The sequence below is a fragment of the Strongylocentrotus purpuratus genome, unplaced genomic scaffold (genome assembly GCF_000002235.5).
Source record: "Strongylocentrotus purpuratus isolate Spur 01 unplaced genomic scaffold, Spur_5.0 spur5_scaffold_16, whole genome shotgun sequence".
Lineage (NCBI taxonomy): Eukaryota > Metazoa > Echinodermata > Echinoidea > Camarodonta > Strongylocentrotidae > Strongylocentrotus > Strongylocentrotus purpuratus.
Window position 1 is genome coordinate 4,888,158 of NW_022145601.1, and position 19,537 is coordinate 4,907,694.

The 19,537-nt window shown below is 35.8% G+C and overlaps 1 protein-coding gene across 1 annotated transcript; it reads left to right on the forward strand.

Annotated features, from left to right (window-relative positions):
• The first annotated feature begins 612 nt into the window (after window positions 1-612).
• On the forward strand, window positions 613-17,486 carry LOC105443860. Its single transcript, XM_030987678.1, has 4 exons — window positions 613-712; window positions 2,544-2,630; window positions 2,892-2,978; window positions 17,384-17,486. Exons 1-4 carry the CDS (start codon window positions 642-644, stop codon window positions 17,484-17,486), a joined length of 348 nt encoding a protein of 115 aa, XP_030843538.1. The 5' UTR covers window positions 613-641.
• The last annotated feature ends 2,051 nt before the right edge of the window (window positions 17,487-19,537 follow it).

The following is a 19,537-nucleotide window of genomic DNA, read 5'->3' on the forward strand; positions in this document are numbered from 1 at the left end:
TGGAGGCCTATCCGGGATCGGAACGCGGGATCTCTCATACCCCAAACAAGAATCATTCTGCATTCGTTTTCCATTTTCCAAGATCTTGTACATGATTTGCTACTTTCTCAAAAATCTCTAGAATACTTGACTTATGCTCTAAACAGTGATATAAATTGACCGCCATGTACGTTTTCATTGAGGAAGCAATGTGTGTATGAAAGCACCTCGACTGTTTGACACATATATTTACGTGACAGGCACAGTGAGAGTTTATAACAAGTCTCTAAAAAATGAAATTCGTCAAGAATAGACAGGTTTATTAACATATTCAAATTGTATGCATTTTTTTATACACAAAGGTTGTTCTTGACAACCTGAAAGCATGCCCGAGGCTGGCCTGACAAAGCAACACATAATTCAAGCAGACTTGATTCAGTACTGTAGTTCATTCATTAATAACACGTTAATGGAATAACTCATCACTAGGTCCCCAGGAGAGAAACATGTACATGTATAACATTTAATTTTTGTTAGTTAACCAAGCAATTTTTAGGAATTGTGCCTCAGGAAAATATTGAACCGCCATATGGTTGACTCCATGTTTGTGACTATGTATTATTTATGTATCTCTATTTCTCCTCAGCCTGGACACCTTCACGATGGGAAAGACACTTTCTAAAAAGACTAAACAGATCACTGAACCCCCGAAGGATGACAGACCAAGTTCAAGGTACAGATATGTTTAGCATAAGTCCACCGTTACACATGTATAATTGTTGAAATTGCACTGGTCACAGAATGCTAATGAATGAGTATGATCATTTATCACATATCATTTCCAAGAAAAGTATAATGTTTTCTATGTGATTTCAAAATTTCAAAGTACAAAACAATTTAAAAGTGGGATTTAGGCAGTACCTTTTTTTTCTTCTGATTTTGAGATTTGTGTAGTTGTTTTTACTTACCACCCTTGTTCATGTTGATATCCAATCACTATAAACCTATAGACTAAGCATATGCACTGATTCCTTGATAGGATAAAGGGCAGAATGGGCGTAATTAGCCTGCTGAGTTTGAGCAAAATCTGATAATACCTTTACAGATTTGTCTATATAATTTCAATTTCCTTTTCTTTTCTCCCCCCTTGCACTTGACTTTAGAAGACTAGACTCCGAACTTCAATCACCTTTTCTCTAAAGTAACATTCTATGTGACTGGACATTCTTTTCTTTTCCATGAAAAAGCGCATCTAATTCTAATACATGCGCATAAATAGCCTTGGTAAAATGTGTCGTCCCAGTATAATAACAATAATAAAAAAACATAAGATTTGTAAGACGCCAAATCCACTTGACAATCAAATGCTCAAGGCGTAACTTGCGCAAAAGATGCAATACATGATTGATATACAAATGTAAGATAGGAGAGGTACGGACATGAAAGGCAAAATATATAAGGAATTACATGCAGAATTAAAGTATGGACCGCACGTGCGGGTATATAATTATGTTACATTTACACATATGTATATATATATATATATATATGTATATATTTTAATATTTTTTCATTTGTGAGTGTTCGTAGCCTGTGATAAATGATCACTTAAATCATGAAATCCAAATCGCCATAATTATGGAGGCCTTTTCGGGATTGGAACCCGGGACCTCTCATACCCCAAAGAAAAATCATTCCTCATTCGTTTCCCATTGTCAAGGTTGAGTTCTGGGAAGAGTTGAAAAATAATATGTGAGCGTTATTGTTGTATTATGCAAGTGTGTATGAACATCAGATAAAAAATGTTCCCTGAAAAGCATTGCTCATCAAATGCCTTAATATTCTAAAAATGGCATGTAACATCATAAAAATCGGGACGGATTTTAATGCCACATGTTCGTGTAGTCTCATATACCTCTTTCTGTGAACAGTGCTTGTATCTTTACCAAGACTGGGCCAAATTTCTTATCATTTTGATGATTCCTGAACCTCGCATTACACACCAATACTTATATGCTGGATGAAAAAAAATTGCGGATCGATTCCACAGCGATTCTTTCACAATGCAATCGCATGACCAGAACTCAACTTATCTTTAAAATTGATACAAATTGACCACCATAATTATACGTTTTTTGGTGAAGCAATGTGTGTTTGAAAGGACCTCAACTGTCTGTCACATATATATTTATGTGACAGGCGCAGTGAGAGTTAACAAGTCTCCAACAAATGAAATTCTTTAGGAATAGACCGGTTCTGTAATATATTCATATTGTATGCATACTTTGTAAACAAAGAATATTCTTGCGGAAGCTTACCCGAGGTTGGCTCGACATAACAGCACACAGGTTAAGCAGAATTGATTCTAAATACTGTAGTTCATTTATTAATAACAGGTTAATGGAATAACTCATCACCAGGGCCCCCAGGAAAGATTTTTTAATTTTTGTTAGTGAACCGGTCAATTTGTAGGACTGGTGCCCCCAAGGCCAATCTTGAACCGCCATATGGTGGACCCCATGTTTGTGATTATTTATCATTTATTTGTCTCTTTTTCTCCTCAGCCTGGATACCTTCACGATGGGAAAGAATCTTTCCAAAGAAACTGAAGAGATGACTGGGCCCCCTAAAGATGACAGACCAAGTACAAGGTACAGATATGTTAAGCATTAGTCCACCGTTATACATTTCTAATTGTTAAATTTGCACTGGTCACAGAATGCTAATGACTGAGTTAGACCAGCAAATATCACTTTTGACATTAGTTCAGGTTATTATTTTTTTACAATTTCATGCGAATGATCTTTTGATAGTACTTATTGACGATGTTCGACACCTGCTGTGAAAAAAAGGGAGGTTCGATCGGTGTATCATTTATTTATCGCTATTTTTATGTTGACATTTCTTCTCAGCCTGGATACCTTCACGATGGGAACGAATCTTTCCAAGGAAACTGAAGAGATGACTGGACCCCCTAAAGATGACAGACCAATTACAAGGTACATATATGTTAAGCATTAGTCCACCGTTATACATTTCCAATTGTTAAATCTGCACTGGTCACAGAATGGTAATGACTGTTAGACTATCTCTCACACTTGACATTAGTCAAACGACGGCCTCCTTTCAATCCAATCAAAGCTTTATTATGTAAACACGCAAGTACATATTTAGCCTTCAGAATTTCATGAAAGAATATATTTTTTGACTCTATTCTGGACTGTTCCCTTGATGTCGTCCCAAAGCTGTTCGATGTGATTACATGCAGGAGTTTCTTGATTGCTACTCCATGCGCTCGAGCCCGTTATCTTCAAAGTATTGGTTGCTGATTTGGGCAAGGTGTGCTCGAGCATTATCGTCCATAAAGACGAAATCCCTTGCAATGAAAGCTGCGTATAGAATCACATGTGGCTCCAATACCTCATTGGTGGACCGTTGGGCTGTTAACCAGCCTGGGGGTGTTTCACAAAGACTAAGATCGACTTTAAGTTGGACTTAACTATGGCAAGCTGTTCTTGCCACTGTTTGCTCTTACCATAATTATACTGGCATTGGTCTCTGAACGGACGTATAAATCGTGGTCACAAATCTACAGAATTTACATTTTTTTATAGTTCATTGTTGATGGAAAAATATTACCTAAAGATCATAATTGAGAAACCAATAGTGAGAACAACCAGGGGCTTGGGTGGCCTGTCATAGTTAAGTCAAACTTAAAGTCGATCTTAGTCTAGGTCCGTTATGTCATTGGTTCCTAATTCAGCACACATCATATTGTTTTTATAACATTAACAAACCAACCTATTCAGAATGATATGGTTTTCACCCATGTATGTAATGCGATGAGATTGAGAGCTCATAAGTAGCCAACAGGAGAACATTTCTTGAATTCAGGTCTTTTAAGTTTGAATAAAATGTTCAAACAGGCGATTTAAGTACTAAGAAATATACGAAGTTATTCAAAAGTAACAAATAAGATTTTTTTTTTAGTCTTATTGAAAGATGGAATTTAGTGTGATGAGAGATAGAGCCATTAGTGCCTTGATCGCTTATAACCCATTTTACAATATCATTGGTACGCATATGAGTATTTCGCGGAAAATTGCAGACCCTGCATGCATTTCCAATAAAATGACATAGAAACTTTGTCTCGATGCTCTTTTTTATGTTTAGTTGGTCTACTAAAATGATTTCTTGATCAGGTGCCCAGCATTAATGCACATGTATTTTAATTAAGACACCTATATTAGAAAGGATGTATACATGTATACAGTATATATATATAATATATATATGTATAGAAAAGTCTATTAAAAAGGGAATGTATTGTATATCCTAAGAGAACGCCATTGCAGTTGAACAAGTAGAATACGTATCAATGTTACTGTAAAGGAATAATTTAGTTCAAATATTTCATATTCTCTACGTTTCATTCACCATGCAATCGCATGACCAGAACTGATCTTTATCTTTAAAAGGGAAAAATACACTTACTACAAGGAACACCTGTCAGATTAGGATAGGGACACTTATCAGAGGTTAAAAGGGACATTCATGACAAAGAGGGAGGGGCGCCTATTAGTTAGAACATTTTCCCTAAGTAAAAAGGGCGATTTTAGGGTACTTGAAAAAAAGGGAAGCTCTAATTTTATTTCTCTCTTTCTTTATAATATATTTTAATTTCTTCTCTTTATTTCTTACTTCTAACTCTTTCCTTTTTTCTTTCTTTCTTACTTCTAACTCTTTCCTTTTTTTTTTCTTTCTTACTAAATAATTTCAGTTTTCTTTCTTTCTTTCAATCTTTCATGCTTACTTTCATTTCCTTTCTTTTCTCGCTCTTTTTTCTTTCTTACTTATGGCTACTTTAATTTTTCTTTCTTTTTTGTTCATTTTTTATTGATCGAAACCTCCAGTAAAAAACATACGTGGCATAGATGGATTCAACTTATTTTGCACCCAAACTTTTCCGGTGAAGTATCGTTTTAAATGTTTATTTTTCATTCCCAAAAGTGGAATATCATAGCTTAAACATCAAAATTAAACACAGCATCAGCACAGACCAGGTTATGACATCCTAGGTCATAATATAAGAGGAAACCACGCGATATCCTGGCTAAACATACTTCCTGATGATTTCATTTGAAAGCAACAGGGAATTAATTCTACAAATCATTTCACGGATCAAGTATGTACATTCTCACGTGCAAAACAAAGGGTTAAAATTGTTTATATTCCTTAGTGAATATTATCTTACCAGTGAAAGGATGAGAGAAAGGTGGAAGGTAGGACTCTGTGAGACCCCTGCTCTTATTTTGGTTACTACACGACTGCAAGCCACAATATTTTGGCACAAGAAAAAAGAAAAGAATAACAAATTTTGTTATAGCTGAAACACATGGATCTTTCGTTATTCCTTACGATATAGTTATTATAATGAAACATGAACCAGTGTGATGACGTCATGGTCATGTAATCCACTCAAGGAAACCAGTCTGCACGCACCGATTTGACACAAATCCTAAATCATTGAGCACAGTCACATTCTTAATAATGACAAGCAAGCAACAGCAAAAGGAAAGGAAAGGAAAGGAAAAGCGAAGAACGAAGGGCTAACAAATGAGTTAGAAGTGGACACAGGGCACTCAATTATCCGTATATAGGCCAAGGCCCCGCGGTTCAGCTAGCCATGCTCCGAGATTTGGTTCGTTTTCAGGTCAGAACTAGCCCTAATTCTTGTTTTAGGTCTATAAGATTTTTTTTTAAATGCCGATGATTGCTTTACACTATAGGGCGTACAAGTTACAGCGTCCAAAAGTATGTCAGGACTCAGCTTCAGGCGTATCCGGACACCTAACCCCTGGACATCCTCCCCGGATAACCACCCCAGTCGACTACCCCATATGACAACTACCCCCTAGGGCTACCACCCTTTAGGACGACTTTCCCATAGGACAACTACCCACTTTGACAACTACCCCCGGACAACTACCCCTAGGACAACTACCTCCGGACAACTACCACCCGAACAACTACCACCCGGACAACTACCTCCCGGATAACTACCCCCTAGGATAGTTGTCTGGCCCAAGTCCCCTTTTTTGGAAAAAGTTTGTTTAAAAGAAATAGCAAGAAACCAACCGAGGGCAAGGACCCCGCAAAAAACTCATTTTTCCCCCTGCAAAATGCAAGACCACATTTACCTACATAACAGCGCGATTAAGCGAACCTAACTCAGCCAAAAAAAACGCGAAAAAATAGCAATGTAAGATGTAACAACACGGAGGCATCGTCAAACATTTCGGCAAAGTTTCCGGGTTCAGCAGGTTGCAAAATCATAAAATCAGTTCCGCATAAGCGATCGTAAAAGCCTAATTTGTTAAAAAAAATACGTACTTTTATCGCCGGAATCTGGGTAAAAACACTCCATTAAGTTGTACAGGTGCGCAGAAGACAAACTGTGAGTCATTTTTTTTTCAATCTGCGCATAATTATATGCAAATTATACCGAACGAAATTAGTCTCATGCACATCGTTTATTATTGTCACAGATGGGTCGGAATTGCTACACTATATGGACAGATTAGATAGATGTGTAAATCATTAAAATTATAATCAGTATAATTACGATGTGAAAGTTATTCTTCTGGATATCCGGCTTCCGCAAACCATGGACCTATTACGGATGGACATTCATCGTTTTCTTAACGAATTCATTGTGATTGTCTCCGTCAATGTCGTCTCAATAACATTCTGTACATGTTTCTTCACTTTGATCTCATGATGGTCATCGCAAAAAGGCCGGGACAGAATCAAGATAGTAATTTTACACATGTTAATCTACATGCGCAGAAGATAATTACTCGCCTAAATCATGGAAAATCGATGTGCAGTTCTGGCTTATAATCGGAAATTGTTGTTCCGTGTACTGTATTTTATTTTGAAAAACATGTTGATATACTAGATAGAGTTTAGAGTTGGATTGGTTGCGATTTAAAATCCCGTTTCCCCCTATTTCCTCATAATATTCCAGAGTTACAACGCACAGGGCTTATAAAGATCATGGCCTTCTAATTGTTTTATAAGGTCATGGGTGTGTGCGAATCCGTAATAATACATTTCATATCACCAAAATCGTCTGCTTTACAACTTTGCTGCTCCCCCTTAGTTAGGGTACGCATATGCGTGTTCCAACCGACCCCCCCCCCCCCTTTTCAGCAAAAGTCCGGTGTGTAAAGTCAATACGGCTCGACCTTTTTCTTTTGTATACGAGCTTTTTTCAGCATCCCCCCCCCCCCCCCTTTTCAGCAAAAGTCCGGTGTGTAAAGTCAATACGGCTCGACCTTTTTCTTTTGTTACGAAAAGGACATTTTGGCAACACGCATGCGGTCATTTTGAAACCTGAGTGGGGGGGCCAGGCCCTTTTTATCTCTGATGGTGAGTGCATGCCCCTTATTAAGTGCGAGGAGTGGAAAATTCACAGTCCTAAAACCTGCAATTCAATTAGAAATTAGAAATTAGCAATTAGAAATATAACTTGCTAGGTCAGACATGCTATAGCATCACCAGGAAGACAAAGGCAATGATGATGTATTTTACATATGTATGGAAGCATCCAATTCTATTATGAACATGTGCTAAGCTGGGGGAAATTACATACCATTGTCTATTCTAGAATATTAGTTTAGTCTGACATGTCTGACATATCAACTTATATGTTGCTATTGTTTGTGGTATTGTAACAGGTGGTCATCTTTGGCAAAGTTACATGCCACTTTCTCTAGTTAGCTCATTGATGACTGACAGATGATGTCACAAGGGGAATGAGATCTGGAGGTTTTTAGGGTTGAGCTTATATTAGCAAGTTTGAAAAACAAATATAAAAAAATAAATTTACAAATCTAGGAAACAAATTCAGAAGTTTACATATCAAAATATGAGATGTATGCAGGACTGCACACTAACAGGAATATACTTGCATTTCGATGTCATAGGCCCTTTAAAACTTCTCGATATCACCAATGCTCACTAGGTTTGTTTTGTTGTATAAAGACCTGGTGTGCGTGACCGGGTTAACGAATGATTTCCTTCAAAGTGTCTTTTCTAGTACAATCGAAATTTCGTCATACGAATATTTCAATCCCTTTACTACCCAAAGCTAAGCAGCATTATAAGATGTTTCATTAACCTACTTTGTATCGGTGCGTGTGGCCGAGCGAGTGTATGTATGTGTTTGTTTGTTTAAATTCCGTGGACCTTGAAAAGGTCTTCTCTTGAAGATTTGTTGTTGTTGTTGATGATGATGATGAAGGTGATGGCGATTTGTAATATCATGTCGTTAGAGATTAGCTCGAACTTTGGGGCGACGTTAAAGGTACTAGATCCCTTTTGCAGCCAACCTCAAATGCTCTAGAACTTTGCAGGAATTATGAATATGTCATGTATGTCCTATCTGTGAAATTTAAACGTTAGCAGTGTCCGAATATTCAAATTATGCAAGGAAACCCGTTTACTTGCTAGACTTCACTGTCAGACAATATTGAGTGACTGACTGGCTTTTTTTCTTCTTTGGTAATAACATACATGAAAAGATTTGTAAAGGGTACATGAGCATTTGTCTACATCAATAATCCACTTCTTGTGATGGCTAAGATTAAACTGATTGAATCTTTGCGCAGCATAAAACGTATGACCATTCGGTACAATTGTCTGAAAATCAAGACTATTACTTTTGGGCTCTATAGCCCTAAAGTCGATTTGACAACTAATAGTCGTTATTTTCCCATTTGAAGACATTTTCAAGCCCCACCTTTTTTAGGGAAGTTCTAAATTAGTATTATCTTTCAAATGCAGTTGGAATTTAACTTTTTCATGTTTTTGGCCTGCAAATGGGACATAGTACCTTTAAGGAATTCGCATATTGTGGATAATCATAATAAATTGTTCCATGATGATGCGTGATACCTGTATTCCCAGCTTCTGAGGGGCGTTGAATTGACTTTTAATGTTCATTTGCAATAGTCCATTTTCGTAATGTAACCAAATTTAATGCATAAATCTTTGTGAAGTGCCTTAAATACAAATTATTTCATTCACCTGATAACAATAATAGAATTTCAATAGTCAGAATGCAAACTGCATATATTAAGTGTTGCTAGGTAGGTCAAGCCATAATGTTTGTCCTACCTGGCAACAATTAATGTATGCAGTTCGAATTCTGTCCATTGAAATGCTATTATTCTTATCAGGTGAATGAAATAATTTGTATTATAGCGACAAGTTTAGGTACTACAGGTCAAGTAAAGGTCGGAAAAGTTATATTGAATATTGAGGTTGAATACTGTTGCTAGAGATATAGAAAAATATACATTGTTTCGTTCATTCGTTAGTTTATTCTGTGTTCCATAAACAAGATATTCTCTACATCCCATGAAACTGCTTTACAATAGAGTACTGTACTACATAATACAATTACGACAATAGCCAAATATTATTATACATATCGAAACAAAATACAGATCAAAATTGACTATGAAGAATCAACCGAAGGCATATTCCATATCCTTGTCCATTAACTTTTAAAATGTGTAAACATAGCAATGACGTATTTTTGGACGTGAATATGATTTCTATGAGATGAATACAATTTGCCATTGACATTATCGGTGTGCAGTGATTTTAAGTATTTCAGATATTGAGCATGGGCCTATCTATAGCGACCATGTTATGACTTTATAGTTCCCAAATGAACACAGTTCTTATATTCCCTACATAGTTCAGGCATCATAATAGTGCATTACTTTACTACTGTTCTTTTTATAGAGAAATCAGCTTGAATATGCCACTCCATCGATTTGCGAGTGGTTCGGTATTATGTTGTAGTGTTTAGACTTTGGTAAACAGGCCCTTCTTTATATCAAGAAATAAATTATCATAATCTGTAAGTTTCTACATTGGGATAGAGGAGCGTAAATATCATCTTCCTCTTTTCATTAAAAGTGTCATTAACAGAAAACTAGCTACTAGAATCACTTTCAGCTCTGAAGGAATATCGGATTATTCTTGTATACTTTTCCTTTAAAGGTAATACGAAGTTTTGGGAAATTTTGAAAATTGGCTGGATAGTGATTCTTTACAATTTTGATATATTTGGATGCCCCTGTGGATGTACTAAAAGCACTAAAAAAATTAGCCCCGAAAACACTCCTGCTTTTGAGTAAAATTAAATATAAAAATTTCAACTAGCGCTTGTAGCTGCAACCATAAAAATCTCAGAATATGTAGTAGTGATATATCATTTTCAAACGGGAATAGCCATCGGTCGATTTTAGTCAAGAAACATAGTTTCATGGCTTAGTTAATATCTTGACCTTGAGAGGGAGCTATACAGCATAAAGAGTTTAATATTTAACATTTCATAACTTTAGACTCAAATTCAACCACGACAACGATTACTGAATATAGTATGATCGAATATACTTCTGATATGTACATTTTAACAAAATTCACGACCCCACACCAAGACCTTGTATTACTTTTAACCTTCCATGTTAACATCAAAGCAGAACGGAGAAATATGCCCAAATTTGGATATGCCTGGATTTCACATTTCCGTAGTTTCCATCTTGAGAATCGTTTCCGCTATTAACAGTGTTTGAACGCGATATCACCAATGCTCACTAGGTTTGTTTTGTTGTATATAGACCTGGTGTGCGTGACCAGCGTAACGAATGATTTCCTTCTAAGTGTTTTTCCTAGTACTACCAACATTTTGTAATTCCTTTTATAATGAATATTTCAATCCTTTACTACCCAAAGCTAAGCAATATTATAAGATGTTTTATTTACCTACTGTATTGAGCATTTCAGCAGAAGACTTTGTTTCGGTGCGTGTGTGCGAGTGTGTGCGTGTGCGAGTGTGTGTGTTTGTTAGTTCGTTCCCAGTGTTTTATTGGTGAGTTTTCAAATTAATAGTTAGCATAATCTTTGTCATCTTTATTTCTTACGAGGCGACCGAGGAGAGTGCATGTAAGGTGCTTAATATCTATACAAATATATATGAAAGAGCACATTCAATTCTGATACATGCTCATAAATATCATTCGTAAAATGTGTCATCCCAGTATATAGACTGACAGTGCACAAGACCAAAACAAGACCAAAAAAAACATAAGGAATTGCAGGAAAATGTCAATCTAGCAAACCCTCAAGAAAGTTGGCGCATGGCACACAGCACCGACATTGTCGGTCATGTAGAATTTAGGCTTACAAATAAAGAACATTGAAAGAGGTTGTTATTTTTTTTTTCGTTCTAAAGTTCGTTCAACTCTTACGGTGCCAAGGGCTTTCGCTTGTTTCAAGAATTTACCCAAACACAATCAATGTTGTGTGCCAACGTTATAGGAACGTTATAACGTTTCCTTGTGATACCAAGAGTTAGTTATACCAGGGACATGATCATGTCCCTGGTAATACGAATGAAAATTATTTTTAAAATATGGATGAGTTTCCTTTGTAATTATCCTTTACGTTTATGTTCATTATTGCTGACCATTGTTAAATGCTACAATTGGAAAAGATCCTGTACAAAATGTGAAATTCTCTCAAGGAATGTTTATAGTTGCATATAACCGTGTGGAGAATTTACTTTTTTTTATGATGATTATGCTAATTGTGTACGCATGCACACACTTTGGTGAAACGGAGAGCATTAACAAACACAAATCATGGCACATAAATGCAGGTATATAATTGTATTTAGATATATATTATATATATATATATATATATATATATATGTAAAACATAACTTGATGTATGTAGTTTTTAATTTCGTTCTTGAGTGTTCGAAGTCAGTAATAAATGATCACTTAAATCATTAAACCCCTATCGACATAAGTATGGAGGCCTATCCGGGATTGGAACGCGGGACCTCTCATACCCCACACAAGAATCATTCTGCATTCGTTTTGCATTTTCCAAGACCTTGAACATGATTAGCAACTTTCTCAAAAATATCTAGAATACTTGACTCATACTCTAAACAGTGCTACAAATTGACCGCCATACACGTTTTCATTGATGAAGCAATGTGTGTTTGAAATGACCTCGACTGTTTGACACATATATTTACGTGACAGGCACAGTGAGAGTTAACAAGTCTCTAAAAAATGAAATTCGTCAAGAATAGACCGGTGTATTAACATATTCAAATTGTATGCATTTTTTATACACAAAGGTTGTTCTTGACAACCTAAAAGCTTGCCCGAGGCTGGCCTGACAAAGCAACACATAATTCAAGCAGACTTGATTCAGTACTGTAGTTCATTCATTTATACCACGTTGATGGAATAACACACTCTTACAGAGCACACCATCCAAACAAAACCCAAGAGAGGGAAACTGCTCCTTTGTCAATGAGCGAAAATGCTTACTCAGTCGTTATTGTTAAAACAGCTGAATGTTCTCATTAAGATGCACATAATCAGAAGGCAGTGACTATCATTGGATCATAGAAAGTATCACGTTGAATTTCCATCCGTAATAGGTCCATGCGCAAACCAACCTGGTATTTTTTGTTGTGTCCTGCGGGACGCAATTACTCACTGCTTTTGCATAATTTGTTTTTGAGATTTGTCTTTTTCAATTAAGTGCCCCTTTTCATCTCTGATGGTGAGTGCCCCTTATTGAGTGCGAGGAGTGGAAAATTCACAGTCTTAAAACCTGCAATTTATTTAGAAATTAGAAATTAGCAATTCGAAATATAACTTGCTATGTCAGACATGCTATAGCATCACCAGGAAGACAAAGGCAATGATGATGTATTTTACATATGTATTGAAGCATCCAATTATATTATGAACATGTGCTAAGCTGGGGGAAATTACATACCATTGTCTATTCTAGAATATTAGTTTAGTCTGACATGTCTGACATATCAACTTATATGTTGCTATTGTTTGTGGTATTGTAACAGGTGGTCAACTTTGGCAAAGTTACATGCCACTGTTTCTAGTTAGCTCATTGATGACTGACAGATGATGTCACAAGGGGAATGAGATCTGGAGGTTTTTAGGGTGGAGCTTAGCAAGTTTGAAAAACAAATACAAACAAAATATTTACAAATCTATGAAACAAATTCAGAATGTTAAAACATCAAAATATGAGATGTATGCAGGACTGTACACCAACAGGAATACACTTGTATTTGGATGTCATAGGCCCTTTAAAATTTCTTGATATCACCAATGCTCACTAGGTTTGTTTTGTTGTATAAAGACCTGGTGTGCGTGACCGGGTTAACGAATGATTTCCTTCAAAGTGTCTTTTCTAGTACAATCGAAATTTCGTCATACGAATATTTCAATCCCTTTACTACCCAAAGCTAAGCAGCATTATAAGATGTTTCATTAACCTACTTTGTATCGGTGCGTGTGGCTGTGCAAGTGTATGTATGTGTTTGTTTGTTTAAATTTCATGGACCTTGAAAAGGTCTTCGCTTGAAGATTTGTTGTTGTTGATGATGATGATGAAGTTGATGGCGATTTGAGATATCATGTCGTTAGAGATTAGCTCGAACTTTTGGGCGACGTTTAATAAGGAATTCGCATATTTTGCATATTCTTTTAAGCCCATTTTCCATGATGATGCGTGATACCTGTATTACCAGCTTCTGAGGGGCGTTGAATTGACTTTTAATGTTCATTTGCAATAGGCCATTTTCGTAATGTAACCAAATTTGAGCATAAGTCTTTGTGAAGTTATTTTATTCACCTGATAACAATAATTGTATTTCAATAATCAGAATGCAAACTGCATATATTAAGTGTTGCTAGGTAGGTCAAGCCATAATGTTTGTCCTACCTGGCAACAATTAATGTAGGCAGTTCGAATTCTGTCTATTGAAATACTATTATTCTTATCAAGTGAATGAAATAATTTGTATTATAGCGACAAGTTTACACTATGAACGCGACGGACAAAGAAAGCGGACAAAATATACAGTTCGTCAGGTAGACAAAGGAACATCCCTTCACTGCTATTATGTACAAATGTGTAGAACAGGTGAATATGCATGTGACACCTGTTCTACACATTGCTACATAATAGCAGTGAAGAGATGTTCCTTTGTCTACCTGAGGAACTGTATATTTTGTCCGCTTTCTTTGTCAGTCATATTCATAGTGTTAGGTACTACAGGTCAAGTAAAGGTCGGAAAAGTTATATTGAATATTGGGGTTGAATACTGTTGCTAGAGATATAGAAAAGCATACATTTTTTCGTTCATTCGTTAGTTTATTCTGTGTTCCATAAACAAGATATTCTCTACATCCCATTAAAATGCTTTACAATAGAGTACTGTACTACATAATACAATTACGACAATAGCCAAATATTATTATACATAACGAAACAAAATACAGATCAAAATTGACTATGAAAAATCAACCGAAGGCATATTTCATATCCTTGTCCATTAACTTTTAAAATGTGCAAACATAGCAATGAAGTATTTCTGGACGTGAATATGATTTCTATGGGATGAATAAAATTTGCCATTGACATTATCGGTGTGCAGTGAGTTTAAGTATTTCAGATATTGAGCATTGGCCTTTCTTTAGCGACCATGTTATGACTTTATAATTCCCAAATGAACACAGTTCTTATATTTCCTACATAGTTTAAGCATCATAATAGTGCATTGCTTTACTACTGTTCTTTGTATAGAGAAATCAGCTTGAATATGCCACTCCATCGATTTGCATGTGGTTCGGTATTATGTTGTAGTGTTTAGACTATGGTAAACAGACCCTTCTTTATATCAAGAAATACATTATCATAATCTGTAATTTTCTACATTGGGATAGAGGAGCGTGAATATCATCTTCTTCTTTTCATTAAAAGTTTCATTAACAGAAAACTAGTTACTAGAATCACTTTCAGCTCTAAAGGAATATCGGATTATTCTTGTATACTTTTCCTTTAAAGGTAATACAAAGTTTTGGGAAATTTTGAAAAATGGCTGGATAGTGATTCTTTACAATTTTGATATATTTGGATGCCCCTGTGGATGTACTGTAAGCACTAACATATTTAGCCCCGAAAACACTCCTGCTTTTGAGTAAAATTAAATATAAAAGTTTCAACTAGCGCTTATGGCCATACAATTGTCGCTGCAAATATGAAAATCTCAGAATATGTAGTAGTGATATATCATTTTCAAACGGGAATAGCCATCGTTCGATTTTAATCAAGAAACATAGTTTTATGGCTTAGTTAATATCTTGACCTTGAGAGGGAGGTATACAGCATAAAGAGTTTAATATTTAACATTTCATAACTTTAGACTCAAATTCAACCACGACAACGATTACTGAATATAGTAGGATCGAATATACTTCTGATATGTACATTTGAACCAAATTCATGACCCCATACCAAGGCTTTGTATAACCTTTAACCTTCCATGTTAGCATCAAAGCAGAACGGAGAAATATGACCAAATTTGGATATGCCTGGATTTCACATTTCCGTGGTTTCCATTGAAATTGTGCTCTTTAGAATCGTTTCCGCTATTAACAGTGTTTGAACGCGATATCACCAATGCTCACTAGGTTTGTTTTGTTGTATATAGACCTGGTGTGCGTGACCAGCGTAACGAATGATTTCCTTCTAAGTGTTTTTCCTAGTACTACCAACATTTTGTAATTCCTTTTATAATGAATATTTCAATCCTTTACTACCCAAAGCTAAGCAATATTATAAGATGTTTTATTCACCTACTGTATTGAGCATTTCAGCAGAAGACTTTGTATCGGTGCGTGTGTGCGAGTGTGTGCATGTGCGAGTGTGTGTGTTTGTTAGTTCGTTCCCAGTGTTTTATTGGTGAGTTTTCAAATTAATAGTTAGCATAATCTTTGTCATCTTTATTTCTCACGAGGCGACCGAGGAGAGTGCATGTAAGGTGTTTAATATCTATACACATATATATGAAAGAGCACATTCAATTCTGATACATGCGCATAAATATCCTTCGTAAAATGTGTCATCCCAGTATATAGACTGACAGTGCACAAGACCAAAACAAAAACACAAAAAACATAAGGAATTGCAGGAAAATGTCAATCTAGCAAACCCTCAAGAAAGTTGGCGCATGGCACACAGCACCGACATTGTCGGTCATGTAGAATTTAGCCTTACAAATAAAGAACATTGAAAGAGGTTGTTAATTTGTTTTCGTTCTAAAGTTCGTTCAACTCCTACGGTGCCAAGGGCTTTCGCTTGTTTCAGGAATTTACCCAAACACAAGCAATGTTGTGTGCCAACGTAATATAGGAACGTGATAACGTTTCCTTTTGATACCAAGAGTTAGTTATACCTGGGACATGATCTTGTCCCTGGTTATACGAATGAAAATTATTTTTAAAATATGGATGAATTACTTCTGTAATTTTCCTTTACGTTTATGTTCATTATTGCTGACCATTGTTAAATGCTACAATTGGAAAAAATCATGTACAAAATGTGAAATTCTCTCAAGGAATGTCTATAGTTGCATATAACCGTGTGAAGAATTTACTTCTTTATGATGATTATACTAATTGCGTACGCATGCACACAACGGAGATCATGGCACATAAATGCAGGTATATAATTGTATTTAGATATATATTATATATGTATATGTAAAACATAACTTGATGTATGTAGTTTTTAATTTCGTTCTTGAGTGTTCGAAGTCAGTAATAAATGATCACTTAAATCATTAAACCCCTATCGACATAAGTATGGAGGCCTATCCGGGATTGGAACGCGGGACCTCTCATACCCAAAACAAGAATCATTCTGCATTCGTTTTCCATTTTCCAAGATCTTGAACATGATTAGCAACTTTCTCAAAAATATCTAGAATACTTGACTCATACTCTAAACAGTGATATAAATTGACCGCCATATACGTTTTCATTGATGAAGCAATGTGTGTTTGAAATGACCTCGACTGTTTGACACATATATTTACGTGACAGGCACAGTGAGAGTTAACAAGTCTCTAGAAAATGAAATTCGTCAAGAATAGACCGGTTTATTAACATATTTAAATTGTATGCATTTTTTACACAAATGTTGTTCTTGACAACCTAAAAGCTTGCCCGAGGCTGGCCTGACAAAGCAACACATAATTCAAGCAGACTTGATTCAGTACTGTAGTTCATTCAGTAATAACACGTTAATGGAATAACTCATCACTAGGTCCCCAGAAAAGAAACATCTCCATGTATTACATTTAATTTTTGTTAGTTAACCAAGCAATTTTTAGGAATTGTGCCTCAGGAAAATATTGAACCGCCATATGGCTGTCTCCATGTTTGTGACTATGTATCATTTATGTATCTCTATTTCTCCTCAGCCTGGACACCTTTACGATGGGAAAGACACTTTCTAAAAAGACTAAACAGATCACTGAACCCCCGAAGGATGACAGACCAAGTTCAAGGTACAGATATGTTTAGCATAAGTCCACCGTTACACATATATAATTGTTCAAATTGCACTGGTCACAGAATGCTAATGAATGAGCATGATCATTTATCACATATAATATCCAAGAAAAGTATAATGTTTTCTATGTGATTTCAAAATTTCAAAGTACAAAACTATTTAAAAGTGGGATTTAGGCAGTACCTTTTTTTTCTGATTTTGAGATTTGTGTAGTTGTTTTTACTTACCACCCTTGTTCATGTTGATATCCAATCACGATAAACCTATAGACTAAGCATATGCACTGATTCCTTGATAGGATAAAGGGCAGAATGGGCGTTATTAGCCTGCTGAGTTTGAGCAAAATCTGATAATACCTTTACAGATTTGTCTATATAATTTCAATTTCCTTTTCTTTTCTCCCCCCTTGCACTTGACTTTAGAAGACTAGACTGCGAACTTTAATCACCTTTTGTCTAAAGTAACATTTTATGTGACTGGACATTCTTTTCTTTTCCATGAAAAAGCGCATCTAATTCTAATACATGCGCATAAATATCCTTGGTAAAATGTGTCGTCCCAGTGTAATAACAATAATTAAAAAAAACATAAGATTTGTAAGACGCCAAATCCACTTGACAATCAAATGCTCAAGGCGGAACTTGCGCAAAAGATGCAATACATGATTGATATACAAATGTAAGATAGGAGAGGTACGGACATGAAAGGCAAAATATATAAGGAATTACATGCAGAATTAAAGTATGGACCGCATGTGCAGGTTTATAATTATGTTACATATATATATATATGTATATATTTTAATATCTTTTTCGTTTGTGAGTGTTCAAAGCCTGTGATAAATAATCACTTAAATCATGAAATCCAAATCGCCATAATTATGGAGGCCTTTTCGGGATTGGAACCCGGGACCTCTCATACCCCCCCAAAAAAAATTATTCCTCATTCGTTTCCCATTGTCCGAGATCTTGCACATAATTTGCAATTTTCTCAAAACTATCTAAAATACTTGACAAATGCTCTTAAAGAGAAGGTTGAGTTCTGGGAAGAGTTGAAAAATAATATGTGAGCGTTGTCATTGTATTATTCAAGTGTGGATGAACATCATATAAAAAATGTTCCCTGAAAAGCATTGCTCTTCAAATGCCTTAATAGTCTAAATATGGCATGTAACATCATATTGTAATGCCACATGTTCGTGTAGTCTCATATACATCTTTTTGAGAACAGTGTTTGTATCTTTGCCAAGACTGGGCAAACTTTCTTATCATTTTGATGATTCCTGAACCTCGCAGTACACACCAATACTTATATGCTGGATGAAAAAACTTTGCGGGTCGATTACACAATACAATGGCATGACCAGAACTCAACTTATCTTTAACATTGATACAAATTAACCGCCATTTACGTTTTTCTTGGTGAAGCAATGTGTGCTTAAAAGGACCTCAACTGTTTGTTTCATATATTTAAAAGACAGGCGCAGTGAGAGTTAACAAGTCCCTAAAAATGAAATTCTTTAAGAATAGACCGGTTCTGTAATATATTCATATTTTATGCATACTATGTAAAGAAAGAAAATTCTAGGGAAAGCTTGCACGAGACTGTTCCGACATAACAACACATAAGTTAAGCAGAATTGATTCTAAGTACTGTAGTTCAGTCATAAATAACAGGTTAATGGAATAACTCATCACTAGGGCCCCCAGGAAAGAAAATTTTCATTTTTGTTAGTGAACCGGTCAATTTGTAGGACTGGCGCCCCTCAGGCAAATCTTGAACCGCCATATGGTGGACCCCATGTTTGTGATTATTTATCATTTATTTATCTTTATTTCTCCTCAGCCTGGATACCTTCACGATGGGAAAGAATATTTCCAAAGAAACTGAAGAGCTGACTGGACCCCCTAAAGATGACAGACCAAGTACAAGGTACAGATATGTTAAGCATTAGTCCACCGGGATACATTTCTACTTGTTAAATCTGCACTGTTCACAGAATGCTAATGACTGAGTTAGACCAGCATCTATCATTTCTGATCTTGATACGCGTTTTGTTCAA

Excerpts from the sequence above, each read along its gene's own strand:
- LOC105443860 (XM_030987678.1), top strand. The coding sequence starts at position 642 with ATGGGAAAGACACTTTCTAAAAAGACTAAACAGATCACTGAACCCCCG. Across the intron at positions 2,631-2,891 it reads GATGACAGACCAAGTACAAG|CCTGGATACCTTCACGATGG; the intron begins GTACAGATATGT and ends ATTTCTTCTCAG. Across the intron at positions 2,979-17,383 it reads GATGACAGACCAATTACAAG|CCTGGACACCTTTACGATGG; the intron begins GTACATATATGT and ends ATTTCTCCTCAG.